The sequence below is a fragment of the Ursus arctos genome, unplaced genomic scaffold (assembly GCF_023065955.2).
Source record: "Ursus arctos isolate Adak ecotype North America unplaced genomic scaffold, UrsArc2.0 scaffold_25, whole genome shotgun sequence".
Taxonomy (NCBI): Eukaryota; Metazoa; Chordata; class Mammalia; order Carnivora; family Ursidae; genus Ursus; species Ursus arctos.
Genome location: NW_026622930.1, coordinates 2,558,457 through 2,572,786, shown reverse-complemented (window position 1 = coordinate 2,572,786; position 14,330 = coordinate 2,558,457). Strand labels below are relative to the sequence as shown.

Below are 14,330 nucleotides of genomic sequence, written 5' to 3'. Positions count from 1 at the left end.
ACTGTTAGTAGTAATAACTTCAGAACATTGCAGGATACAAAATCAATACAAAAAATCAATTGTGTTTCTATACACTAACAATGAACAATCCAAAAAGGCAATGAGGAAAACAATCCCATTTGCAATAGCATCAAAAAGGAGAAAATACTGGGAATAAACTTAACCAAGGAGGTGAAAGACTTGTGTAATGAAGAGTGCAAACCATTGCTGAAAGAAAGAAGACAGAAGTAAATGGAAGTACATTCCATGTTCATGGATGGGAAGATTTAAGATCGTAAAGGTGCCTATACTACCCAAAGCTATCTACAAATTCAAAGCAATTCCTATCAACATCTGAATGGCATTTTTTTTTTCAGAAATAGAAAAACCCATCCTAAAATATGTATGGACTCTCAGGGGATGCCAAATAGCCACAGCAGTCTTAAGCTGGAAGACACACTTCCTGATTTCAAAACTATTACAAAATAGTGTGGTAGTGGCAGAAAGACAAACGTAGCCCATGGAATAAAATAGACCCAAACCGCATTCTCATAGGTCACCTTTACAACTTCAGATTTGGCAATGATTTAGATATGATGCCAAAGGCACAGGCCACCAAAGAAAAACTGGATAACTGGACTTTGTGAAAATGTTAAGATTTTGTATGCATATAAAAAGACATCAAAAATTTTTTATACATCCTTATTTATATATCACATGTATATATATCAAAAGGCAACCTATGGAATGGGAAATAATATTTGCAAATCATAGCTCTGATAAGAGGTTAATATCCAGAATATATAGAGAACTCCTAAAACTTAACAACAAAAAAAACCCACCTGATTTAAAAATGGACAGTGAGTTTGAATAGACATTTCTCCAAAGAAGAGATACAAATAGCCAATGAACACGTGAAAAGATGCACAACATCATTCATCGTTACGGAAAACAAACACCACAACGGGGGTGTCATCTCACACCTACTAGAATGGCTATTATGAAAAAACAAACAAACAGAAAGTTACAAGTGGTGGTGAGGATGTGGAGAAATCGGAATACTTGTGCACTGCCGGTGTTGGTGGAAATGTGCCACTGTGGAAAGCTGTATGGTGGTTCTCAAAAAAATTAAAAATAGGATTCACATATGATCCAGCGACTCCACTTCTGGGTGTATATCCAAAGTAGGGTCTTGAAGAGATACCTGCACACCCACGTCCAGAGCAGCATTCTTCACAGTAGCCAGAAAGTGGAACCAATCTAAGTGGCCCCTGAGAGGTGAATGGATAAGCCTAAGGTGGTCTACCCATACAGTGGAACCTAGTCAGCCAGGAAATTCTGCCACATGCTCCAGCAGGGATGAAGCTTGAGGACATGATGCTGAGTGAAATAAGCCAGTCACAGAAAGAGAAACACTGTACGACTCCACTTACGTGAGGTTCCTAGAAAGACAGAGAGTGGAATGGTGGGTGCCAGGGCTGGGGGAGGTTACTGTTTAATGCATACAGAGTTTCAGCTTTGCAAATGAAAAAGTTCTGGGGGTGGGGGGGCCTGGGTGGCTCAGCCGGTTAAGCCTCTACCTTTGGCTCAGGTCATGATCCCAGGGTCATGGGATGGAGTGCCACATCGGGTCCCTGCACGAAGCCTGCTTCTGCCTCTCCCTCTGCCGCTCTCTCTCTCTCAAATAAATAAATAAAATCTTTAAAAAAAAAAAAAAGTTCTGGAGACGGGTTGTACAATAATGTAAAGATACTGAACGCTATTGAACACCACATTGAAAAATAGTTAAGATAGTAAACTTTGTGTTATGTGTATTTTATCACAATTTCAAAATCAACTATGGCCTCATGACCAGTTACAGAGACGATGAGGTAACAGGCATGGGTATTTTCTTGCTTGCCTGTTATGGGGCATGAGTTAGCTAGACTGCAATCCGACCGAGGGAAATAAAGATGTGACTCACTCACTCTACCACCACCATGATGGACCGTAGATGTACTGCCCAGAGTCTCCTTCTGCTGGGTCGTTGCTTCAGCTGCTGGGAGGGCTGCTGGTTGACAAGACTTCAGCTGTCAGCTCCTTTAGGGACCACCCCATCTGTAGAGAGCAGCCTTGCTCATTACAATGCCCTTCCCTGAGGACTTCCCATATAAGATGAGTGATCTGAGGGAGGAGTATAAAGACCTAGCTATTTTGACCCATTCAGAGCAGGCAAAGGGCCGTTCTAGTCCCAGAGATCCTCGTGAGGTTGGCTGAGGCCATCACTAGGGCTGCACTGTAACTCAACTTCTTCTGCCTTCCTGCTGCCCTTCCCTTCCTTCCATCAGTCTTACTCCCAGATGCTCTTCTTGAGTACCCTGCAAGCTAAACTCCTCTTCGGGTCTGCTTCTGAGACCCCATCAAGCTCTTCTGTGAATCGTGGAGTGAGTCAGAGGTGGAGGTAGAGACAGAGCAGAAATAAACAATATTAGAAAAAAAGGAGAGGATGTAACCATCGAGCCCCACATCAGGCTCCTCCACTGGGAGCCTGCTTCTTCCTCTCCCACTCCCCCTGCTTGTGTTCCCTCTCTCCCTGGCTGTCTCTCTCTCTGTCAAATAAATAAATAAGATCTTTTTAAAAAATAAATAAAAAATAATAAAATAAAAATCTTGCTTAGGAGGTTGTCATGAACAATTTTATACCAGTTTGTTTGGAAAGACATAGGATGTATAGATCCCTAGAAAATTACAAACTAGGAAACTAAATTAAGAAGAAAATTAAAAACCTATAACCATTAAAGACATTATTTTTTTTCCCCAAAATGATGCATTTACAAGCAATATCTACCAAATGTGGAAAAAGCAGATAATTCCAGCCTTACACAGAACCTCCCAGAGAATATAAAAAGAAGGAATACTCCCCAACTAGATTTGTGTGTGTGTGTGTTAGCCTAATATGATACCAATGCAAACAAGAGCAGTATAAGAAAAAATGTATCAACAAGTCTCATTCACGAACATAGATGCAAAAATACGGAATAAAACCATAGCAAAGTCAATTCCTCAAATGTAGAAATATTTATATCAAATAACAACCAATGGGGTTTATCTTGGGAACGCAAGGTTGGTTGAATATTATAAAATGGAGGAATATAATCTCCCATGTCTGACATCTTCAAGTTCACAATCGTGTCATCTAAATCGAGTCCAGGCAAAGATGCGGCATCTCTGGTACCGTTCCTCAAATACAGCAGATCCAGGTTAGCGGCCGCCCTGCTGCCACGCGCCCCGTCGTGTCCAGTGGCAGAGCTGACACGGGGTAACTGCTCTAGACACGCCTGGTCAGAAGGGGGGCGGTGGGGGACACAAAGGAGTCACTGGCCCATAGCAATTCTGAAACCCAGCCAAGCAGTTCTCTGATTAGGTCTTAAGTTCTGGAAAGAATCTTCCTTTGCTTTGGGCTCTGTCCTCTGACCTCTAGTCTGCCCTCTGAGCCATCCCCCCCCCCTTTTTTTTTTAAGATTTATTTATTTTAGAGAGAGAACAAGTGGGAAGGGCAGAGTGAGAGGGGGAGAGAACCTCAAGCAGACTTCGAGCTGAGGACGGAGCCCCATGCTGGGCTCGATCCCAGGACCCTGAGATCATGACCTGAGCCGAAACCAAGAGTTGGATGCTTAACTGACTGCGCCACCCAGGCACCACCCGCCCCCCTCCCCATTTTTAAATGAAAGCACATGTTTGCAAGCAAGCAGTTTTCTCAGCCTGCTTCCTTCCAGTAAAATTGTGCAGGGTGGGGGGTGGGGGAATCCAAAGTCTCTCTTCATTTTGAATGGCTCTGTCCTTGTCTTCGTCCAAGTGGGTAGTGTTTGGGTTCACCCCATTAGCGAAAAGGCACACCTGTGAAGGTCTTTGAGATGAGCTCTGCTCTAGCGTGGGCTCCTGAGATGGCTGAGGGGCGATGTGGGGGCTTCCGAGAGGCCCTGTCTCTGGGGGAGAGGATTTGTGGGGTACACCTTAATCTTTGTCACAGGCCCTGAATGGCCCTCTGAGGGATCACCTTTGCTCTTTCTGGGGCCTTGACTGCCACACCCTTGGCTTCACTTGCAGACCGATTCTCCTGGATCTGACATTCCCTGGGAAGTCATTTCTTAATTTTAGCATCTTTTACCATTTGGAGAAACTGCAAATTTTCAAAACTACCAGGCACCGGTTCTTTTTTGTTTCCCAGCTCTCTCAACCTGCCTCCCTCCTCCTCCTGTGCTACAGGCCACGGGAAGAGGCCAGCACTCCGCCTGCAAACCTCCTGGTGGGCTCATGGGCATCAGTAGGCAGCTGCAGGCGACACGGTGGCCATGCTTCTGCCGTTCCGTCCCCAGGACCCGTGGTCCTCACTTCTTGGGCACCCTCCCTGGCAGTGTCCTCAAAGCCCCGCCGTCTACTCATGGCCTGTCCAGGGTGCGTTAGTGTTTGCCTAACACTCCCCCGAACCCCACCTGGCTCTGTCCACAGTCTGGTTCCAAAGCCACTCTGGCCTGTTTGGACATTTGCATGTCGGTACGCTTCCCCAGGCACCAGGAAGCTGTTAGGAGTGGTCTGTCGCTGCGTGACAACTCACCTTAAAACTTACTGTGTAAAACAATAAACGTTTCCCGCCTCATAGTGTCTGTGGGTCAGGCAGCTCTGGGCGGCTCCGCTGGGGCCTCTGCTCAGGCGCCCTCACGGGAGCGGTGACGGGTGGGCAGGGGCTGCCCTCATCTCAAGGCTCATCTGGGAAAGGATCCCCCTCCCAAGCTCCCAAGGAGTTGTCGGCAGGCCTCAGGTTCCCGCTGGCTGCTGGCTGGGACATCAGTTCCTTGCCACACGGGATTCTCCACCAGGCTAGTCACAGCATGGCGGCTGGCCTTTCACAGAACAAGGACCCTGAGAGAGCCTGATCAAGACAGGGGGCGGTGGTTTTGTGATTTAATCTCAGAAGGGGCATCCCGTCACTGTTGTCCTGTTATATTCCCTAGAAGAGAGTCACCAGGTCCTGCCCACCCTCCAGGGGAGGGAGCCACCCAGGGCAGGAGGACCAGGAGGTGGGGTCACTGGACACACCTCAGAGGCTGTCCACCACGGAGATAGAGCAACACCTCCAAGAACTGGGACGAAAAGGGCAGATCACACAACTTTAACAGTTGACGAAGAGCCGGCATCTCACTGGAGAGGAAATCAAATGCCGTAAAACCCTCCAAAAGGGCCGTGAACGTCACTGGCAGTCTGACTTAGACAAATGGCAACCACGGCACGTCGGCAAGAAAGCGTCTGCACAGACCGAGCTGCCGACCATTTGGAGCTTCGGGAGCGCGTGGGTACGGGACTGTTACAACCAGCCTGGAAACCAGTTTCCCATTCCCTGGTGATGCTGAGCGCGCACGGAGCCCGAGGCCCAGGGCCGGACCTCGAACGGCTTGAGTCGGTACCACCACCTGCAAGCTAGGACGCTGACTGCCCGGTTCCTGGGGCCCCCTCCCCCGGGCACGGGGCTTCCAGGTTCCACAGCACCCGGGCCTGCCGAGAGGCACACGTGCTGCTCGTAAACCCACTTGAGTCCCCCGGGCCGCTCTTGGCTCCAGAGGGACTAGGGGCAGTCCGTGTGTGGCACACCTAAGTTAGAAGTAAGAAATGCACGAAGAGAAAGAAAATCTAGCGTGTAGGTCTGGAATTTTACGTGTGTGTGTGCACGCGTGCACAGGCGTGCGCATACACACCCAGAAACTGCTTCAAACCTATTCCTGAGGTCACAGGAGCTGATCACGTGGGCCTGATCATTCGTCATGTTGAACACCCTGGGCTCTGAGCCGAAACGTAGATCTGAGTGGAAGGATCTGAGGCGGCCCCAGGAATCTAAAGGAAGAAATGTCCACTTGGACATTTTTTCCTGGATTGAACCTATTATCCAGAGGCACAGGAATCCAGGGACACAAGACCCCGAGGAGGCCACAGCACAAGCAGGTAGAGAGTCAGAAAGGCAGGGCAGGCAGGGCCGGGGGGTCACACAGCTTGCGGTCCGTGGGGCCCAGCTTCACGACGCAGAACAGGACGCTGTTCGCTCCCTGCGTGCTTCCTCCACACAGCTCAACGTCCAGTCCGGGAACAGTCTGGGGTTTTTGCCTCTGTTCCAGCAGAGGAAGGGACAGCTTTGGACAAAGACAGCTGAGGCCAGGAAGGTCCTCCCCCCACCACACACACACACCTCCACAGGGCCCCCTCCCCTCCTCCCTGTGTTTGAAATGACCCCTTAGAGATGATTCTGGAAGGGGGTGTGAGGAAACACTGCCAGGAGGAGTGACCCCAGAACACAGAGGGTCAGAGGAGGGACTGAGTTAGCTGGACTTCAAGGCTTCAAATTAAGTGCCCAACACCCCCTCCCCCAAAGTCCCAGAGAGAGGAAGAGAGAAAAGACAGATGACACCCCACCTAGCCCTCTCCCCTGGCGGACTGGCTGTCAGGCACTGGCAGGTTCTAAAATATATACTTAGAACATTAAAATAAAATCCATCTTCCTGCTCACATATCATATATAATGTAAATAAAATTCCCAGAGCCGTGCGTAACCCATCACTTTATACATAACTTTCCTGTAAAAAAAATGCAATATTTCAGGTCACAGGCACAGTTTTGAGAGTTCTTGCTTATTTCTTTTAGAAGATGTTTACGTGGTAATCTAGGTTCCTAAATTTGGAAGATTTGTTGTAGCGGGTGAGGCAGAATCATTAAGTCGTGAAAACAGGCACACGCACTCACATCAAAGACAAATTCTTAAAATTATAAAACAATGGCGTTTTTAAACCAGTGCAGGAAAAGTTTGTTTCGTTATGTGAAAACTATAGAAAAAGATGCTTACACGGTCTGCTTCTGCTTCAGTCCCCGGGTCACTGGGAACCATGCAGGTACCGGACAAAACACCCTACTCAGCCTACGACAAATACACACCCCATGCGGCCATTTTCCCTCTGGTTACTGTGGTGCTTCCTGGAGTGTAACTGGGGAGCAGACGGTGCATGCTCTAAGGATTAGAAAGACTTGTCAAATCACTTTATTTTCACTCAATTTACAGATGCAAAATCAACTGGATGTCAGTTACAGACGGGAGGGCAGGGCTGAGCGACGTCTGGGTGAGCAGACATTATTTCTCCCCTCCCAGGGTATACAATATCCCTTTCAAACCAATGCTGCGTGTGTCATAACTATATTTAGAAATACAGAGAGGAAAATATGACCGTTCACTTCGAGGCTGCAAAGCAGAGAGAAAACCTGCTGGAATCCGAAGCTTCAAGTCTTTAGTTCACGTTCCTCAATCCATTTCAAAGGTCGGATGACATCTGAGGGCATTCGTTATGGAACAAGGCGGGGTGGGGTGGGGGAATCCTCTAACAAATCCCATTTGAAGAAAAGGGTGGTGCTGTCTCCACTCAGGAAAAAGATACCGATTTGGGGCTGCCCAACGTGGCAAAGGGTTCAGCAAACATTTGAGAAGCTCTGCAAACAGCTGGAAGCGCCAGTCTGAGTGACCACGCGGAAGTGACCACTTGTCTTCGGCTGGTAACTTTCTTGAAGAAGCAGGGAAGGAAGGCTGAGCTTCAGAAATCGGAAAAACGCTGAACGTAGCCAAAAGTAACCGCGGCCGATTAGCCAATGAATCTTTCCGACGGCCACGTATCCTGGGCATTCGTCGGGGGGGCCGGGGCCTCTTCCTCGGGCGGGGCCAGGGCCTCCATCTCGCGTACCACCTGCGTGAACACCTGGTCCACCATCAGTTTGCTCTTGGCCGTGACCTCCAGGAACGGGCAGCGCCACTCGCGGGCCAGCGCGCGGCCCCGCGCCGTCAGCACCTGGCGCTCGGCGTCCAGGTCGGCCTTGGTACCCACCAGCACGAGCGGCACGGCCTTGGGCCCCCGCAGCCGGCCCATGCGCTCCCGCAGCGGCCGCACCGCCTCGAACGAGGCCTCGCTGCACACGCTGTACAGCACCACGAAGCCGTCGCTGTTCTTGATGTACAGGTCCTTGAGGGTGACCAGGTGCTCGGCGCCCACCGTGTCCACGATCTCCAGCAGCGCGGGCGCCGCGTTCACCTCGATCACCTTGCTGAAGAGCTCCTCCACCGACGGCTCGCACTGCTCCGGGAAGCTGCCGCAGGCGAACTGCGTGGCCAGCGCCGTCTTGCCCACGGCCACGCTCCCGAGCAGCACCACCCGGTAGCCCTTGGCGGGTCGCGGCCCCGGGCCCGCCATGGCCGAGACGCGGCTGGCGGGGCGCTCGGCCGGAGGACTGCGAGGAATGGCGCGCGGAGGCGGGGGCCCGGGGGAGGGGAGGGGGGAAGGGGCGGGAGGAAGGGAGGGGCGGGAGGGGCGGGCAAGGGGGACGAGGGGCGGGGCGGGACGGGGGCGGCGACGCGGCGGCGGGGAGGGGGCCCGGAGGGCGGGTACGCGCGGCACGGCGCTGGGCCTGGGTGGGCGTCCCGACTGGCGCGGGAACCAGCGCGGCCGGGCTGGGAGAGAGCGCCCCGCAGCCGAGACGGGTGTCCCGGGAGTGTGGGCCCCGCGGGCCTCTCCGCCCCGCTCTGCACCCGGGTGTCTGCCCCCGCCTAAGGCCCGGGGCGTGCTGGCGCCGCCCTCCCCACCAGTTCCATGTCCCAGGCCTCTCCTTTCCCCAGACCTCGCTCCCGGCGGGTCCCCCGGCAGCCAGGCCCTGCCAGGCCTCTCTCCCCTACCCCACGGGACGACCTGCTGGGGCCCCTCTGACAGTCCCTGCCCTCTGCTCCCCCTTTCCAAGAAGAGCCCCTTATGTCCCGAGGCTAGAAGGTAACCTGATCCCTTCCATGTCTACCCGGGAAATGCAGGGATTTCTCCACCATTCCAGAACCAGCCTCGAGGCCGGAAGCCAGGCTGGCCTCGTTTTTAGGTCAGGCCCGGCCGGCCTGCGCAGCTGGGGCCCCTCTCCAGACAGGGAGGACCCCAGAGAAGGGGTAACTTGCGAGGGAGCTTTGGATGGAGGGCCCCAAGTGACTTCTGGCCCCTATTCTGCGAGTACCTCGCACCCGTGCCTTTACTCTGGCCCCTCCAGACCCCTTTGTCGTGGAGCAGCGCCCAAATGAACTTTGTAAAATGTAAATCACATTGTACTCCCCGACTCCAACCTTCCCTGGCTTTCCATCATGCCCTCCTGACCTAACAGAAGAGAGACGGCATAAGCACCATCCAAAACTGGTCACTTTTGAAAATGAAAGTGTGCACCCCTCCACCCAGCAGCAAGCGTAAACCCACAGAGTCCCTGGCAACAGGACTTTGGGGTCACCCTGGTTATAGAGGGTCCTCCAGGTCGGACCCCCCTGCTGCACTCTCTCTCAGGCTTCTGCCTACACAAGTTCTTGCTATTTCTTGATATCAGAAGAGCAAGGCTGGGTGCGGGACAGTGGGGCTGGGTAGAAAGTCCTGGGATCTCTACCCACCTTATGCCTCAGGCACAAGCTGATGCCTTAGGACTTCAGACCCGCAGGCCCGGGCTGAAAGTGAAGTTATCTACACTTTCCCTTTCCCTGTGTGGGGTGCCGCTGAGCTGTCATTCTGTGCAGCCCTGGAGGGGGACAGGGCCCCAACGCTGGCTAAGATTGAAGTTTAAACGACATCAGGATACACCCTTCACACTGGTGTTTGTGGTCACAGAAGGTGCTTTTCTATACACAGGGCGTGGCGCATCCTTAACTTATAACATGAATCATACATGGAACACAACAGAAGACTTGATTTCTAAATAGAGACATCTCATGAGACACTCTCTGACTGCAAAGTAACAAAAGTATAAACGCCTTTTTAAAAAGGGTGACTGTGAATATTCACTGGACGATGGGAGTTCCAGCCAGGTTTCAACAACGTCCCACAGAGAGCTTTTGCAGGAATCGAGGCAAGTCACTGCTGAAAAGTCGCAGAACGCAAGAGGGAAAAAAAACACTCTGAGTGAGAGCCGTTGGAATCACAGACAATAAAACCATGTCCAGAAAACTGCAGACACTGGCATTGTCAGACGGATAATAATTATGTTTCACGTGTTTAAAGAAATTTAAAAAATAAATTTGGAGCAAGGAACAAGAGACTATAAAGTATGGCCAAGTAATTTGAAAGAGCTTCTCCAAAAGAAAAAACAAAAAACGTTTTGGAAATAGAAAATACGATAATTTACTATTTTAATTAACGTAAAGCATCCATTGATAGATTAAACAGTAGATTAAAGGTGAGTGAAGAGAGAACAGCAACATGGTGAGTTGTGGGGAATCTGGCCTGGTTTTCGTCATCAATGCCCTGTGCCTGTAGGAGATGGGGGCTCCAGTGTCGCCTAGAAGTGTCAGACTTCCCTAGAGTATCTTAAATTGAGAGTTGGCTAATTTGAGCCTATCATTAGTATTTTGGGGGACTTTTAAAGCCATTAACAAAAGTCAGCTCCCCCACCCCTATCACGGGAACCCGCGGCTCCCCTTCCACCTGTACCATATCCTGATCGGCGTCCTGGTGAGTCGCTGGGCCACAGGCAAGGCTCGCCACCAGCTCACTCACCGCCAACACTAGGGTCCTTACAAGTGGGCCTGAAGGGCGTGTGATCGATCTTACAATCCTACCCTAAAGCTCTGCGCCTTAGGGTCTCCTCTCTTAGTTCAGTTTCTCTCCAAAAGCAGGATCTATGACACGGGACATGGTCTTCTGCGCAAATGGTTTATTTTTGGAAGTGATCTTGGAGATCGGGAATGGGGACCCTGGAAGGGAGAAACAGGGAAGCGAGGAGATCCAAGCCAGAGCGCATCTTGGTCTTAGGACAGCTGTGGGAGTGCTCTAAGGGGCAGTGTGCGACGGGCCTCAGCGCAGTGCGCAGGTGCGCGGCAGCGAGGGGCGCATGTGCCTGCTGGCACCCACCCCTCAGCGCTCCGCCTCTGGCTTCCAGGAGGGCACGTGTGCCAGCTGGGTGGAGCTCCAGAAGCATCGAAAGCAGCAGCAGTGGAGAGTCTGGGATAGACAGTTGGGAGTGAGTGGGGCAGCTGAGGCCAGGGATGGCCAGGCTCTAACTGCGTGGCCAGCCGGCTTCCACAGCCGTGATGACGGCCAAACCGGTGGACCCAGAGCATACAAGAAGAGGGCGTACACGATGGCTGACTCCATTCTAGTAGTTTGAACATGCCTCCTTTGGAAGGGGGTGACCTAGGAGCATATTATCTGCAAACAGTGATGAGTACATTGCTTATTTCCTTTTCTTACTGCGTTAGCTAGACTCCAAAACCATCGATGTTGAACCACAGAGGTGACAGCTGGCATCCCTCTGCATTTCTGCTGAACAGAAGCGCCTTCACAACACACCACTCATATGATGTGTGTCCTTCACCATAAGAGGAAATTTTAGTGTAATTTATACCTCAGAGTTTGTATTGGAAATGTCTGCTGGGATTTGGGGAGGGGGGTCTCCAATAAATTTATCATTTTTTCTTCCTTTAATTCTGTTCATTTTATGACTCATAGTTGATGGATTTCCTATCGATAAGTCGTTCTGTTTCTCGCTTCATCTCTCACCCCTCTTCTTCTCCCTGCTCCCCCTAGACGGTGGTCCTTTGACTGCTCCTTCAGCTGATCTGTGTTTCATCACACAGCCTTCACATGGTCCGTTCCCTCTCCTGGAATGCTGTACCCGCTGATGTCTGCGTGGCTCACTCCCTCGTGTTATTGAGGGGCTTTGCTCGAATGTCACTTACTTAAAGGTGTCTTTCCTTAGCAACTGTGAAAGGTGGAACTGCGTTCATTTGTGGAAGTTCTAGCCCTCTGTACCTCCGAATGTGACCTTATTTGGAAATAGGGTTGCTGCAGATATAATCGGTTAAGATGAGGTCCCACTGGAGGAGGGTGGCCCCTAATCCAACATAACTAGTGTCTTCATAAAAGGGGTAATTTGGGGGTGCCTGGGTGGCTCAGTCGAAGCATCTGACAGTTGATTTAGGCTCAGGTTAACCTAAGGGTCATGGGATGGAACCCCAGTCAGGGCTCCATACTCAGCGCGGAGCGTTCTGAAGATTCTCCCCCTCCCTCTTCCTCTGCTCCTCCCCGACTCTTGCTTTCTAAATATATATATATATTTTTTTTTTAAAGGGATCAATCCGGATACAGAGATACACAGGAAGAATGAAGGTGAAGTCAGAGGTCAGGCTGGTGTCTCGGCAAGCCAGAGAATGCCAAAGATGTTGGCAAATCACTGGAGCTGAGGGCAAGGGACCAGGAAGAGGTTCTTCATCACAGCCCACGGAAGGTCCCAGCCCTGCTGACACCTTCATCTAGGACTTCTGGCCTCCAGAACCCTGACACAGGAGATTCCTGGTTACCCCCCTCGTCTGGGGGGCTCTGTTACCACCTACCACAAATCCATCCCTTACTGTCCTGCTGCGTTGGTCCACGGACTGGAGGGCTTCCGCAAAACCCGTTGATCTCTCTTCCAGAGATTAGGAAGTCCAAGGTCAAAGCGCTGGCAGACTCAGGGTTTGGTGAGGGTCCACTTCCTGGCTCACAGACGGCTGTTATTTCGCCAAGCCCTCACCGCAGAAGGGGCAAGGGACCTCTCCGGGTCTCTTCTATACGGGCGCTATTCACCTGACCGCTCCCAAAGGCCCCACCTAATACCATCACTTTGGGGGCTCACTTGCAGCAGGTGAACGGAGGGGCACCTATCGTACTATATGAAATTGTTTGCTTATTGTTTCCCTCCTTACGACGTAACTCCCGCGAGGGCGGAGACAGGCTGTGGCTCACTGCTGACTCTGCGCGGGGCCCGGAACCACAGTTCTGCGATAATGCTCCGTTTGGAAACGTGAGTTCTTTCCAACACCACTGAAGAATGATGGAATGATTTGAGCAGAGTGAATTCTGCATTTTGTGTGATTTTATTGGCAAGGTAAACACAGAAAACAGTGCCCCGGCTGGACAGAGGTGTGTAGGGGATAGACACAGTGCACACGCACACGCCTCACACACGTCCCAGCTGCCGCATAACCGCCGGGGCGCTACGAGCGCACCGTGCAGCGTGGATCTCGGCCCTCGCCCACCACCTCGCGGCACCTCACAGGCCGCGACCCACCCCATGTCTACTTCTGGAAGCTATCTTCAGGCCTTTTAGATAAAGGCGCACATTTATTACGGCATTAATGTATTTTTCAAAACAATTTCATGTATACAAGTGTGCCACCCTTTTTTCTTAGGTTCTTATCTGTTTTTAGTGTGTCACTGATGAGATATTTTGAAGGTCCTGCCCCAGCTCCATTTTCCCCACGAGAGCCGTGGTTTTTACTGTGCACCTTTGTGGGGTACCCTGAATTTTATAAAACAGGATGATGCATCCTAGCAAACTGACCAAATCTGTTGACTGGTTAAATGCTTGCCTTTCTAATTAGACCCTCATGTATCCTGGGATGTGACTTTTTCAGTATACTAACGAAATAAAGTTGCTAACTGGTTGTTGAGGCTGGCTGTCTCCAAAAGGCCGTATGGCATAGTATAGAGCAATCTAGTGGTTGCCGTAGGGTGGGAGGGGCCCAGTCAGTGACACCTTCGGTAGTCCTGCCCAAGACCCAAACAACAGAGAGATCTGGCAAAGGGACTGAAGAACATGTAAATACAATGATTACCTTATCACAGATGACCTCTGGGTTGGAGCAGGTGCCTTTAGAGGGCTGCACTACAGACCGTCCTAATCTTCAGTCCCTTCCTTGGACTCACCTGCCCCATGGTAGGCAAACCAGTATATCCACTGTCCACCTCCACTGGGAGCCACAGCCCCTGAGGGGAACCGCAGGAGCAAACCTCACACCATATTCCCAGTGCCCCCCACCCCCAGGCTCCTGGCCTGCCTCATTATCTCAGCCTGTAGTGCTGGGGAGCCTTTTACCCTCTGAACCTTGTGCCCTAGACCAAAGAGAATCTCTCTGACCTCCAAAGGGAGGAACTGGGATCCCAGTACCTCTAGGTACAGAGGGGGACCAGCGTTCCTGGGGAAGAAGCAGCTGCCGCCAGCATCTGCAGAGAACAACTGTGCAAGCCGCCCGGGGCTGGGGGGTGGGGGTGGGGGGCGAACAATGGACCCTCTGAGATGAACTGGAAAGAGTGTGAACACACGGGTGGTCTCTGCCAGCAAGTATATGCAGGTGGACAAATGTGGATGCGGTCATCGCAAAGCCCAGCAATCCCTCCCTTTCTGCCCATCAAGTCGGTTAGATGAGTGGGAAAAATCTTCGAGACTAGAAATGCTTTTTTTTTTTAAAGATTTTATTTATTTATTTATTAGAGAGAGAGAGAGCCAGCGAGAGAGGGAAC

General features: G+C 51.3%; 1 protein-coding gene across 1 annotated transcript; it reads right to left on the bottom strand.

The window, feature by feature from the left end:
* Nucleotides 1-7,013: 7,013 nt before the first annotated feature.
* Nucleotides 7,014-8,294, bottom strand: LOC113267227 (ras-related protein Rap-2a-like). Its single transcript, XM_026515249.4, has one exon. The coding sequence runs from the start codon at nt 8,229-8,231 to the stop codon at nt 7,629-7,631; it is 603 nt and encodes a 200-aa protein (XP_026371034.1). The 5' UTR covers nt 8,232-8,294; the 3' UTR covers nt 7,014-7,628.
* Between the last annotated feature and the right edge of the window lie 6,036 nt (nt 8,295-14,330).

Bases quoted from the DNA above. Each gene is read 5' to 3' on its own strand.
- LOC113267227 (XM_026515249.4), bottom strand. From the start codon at position 8,231: ATGGCGGGCCCGGGGCCGCGACCCGCCAAGGGCTACCGGGTGGTGCTG.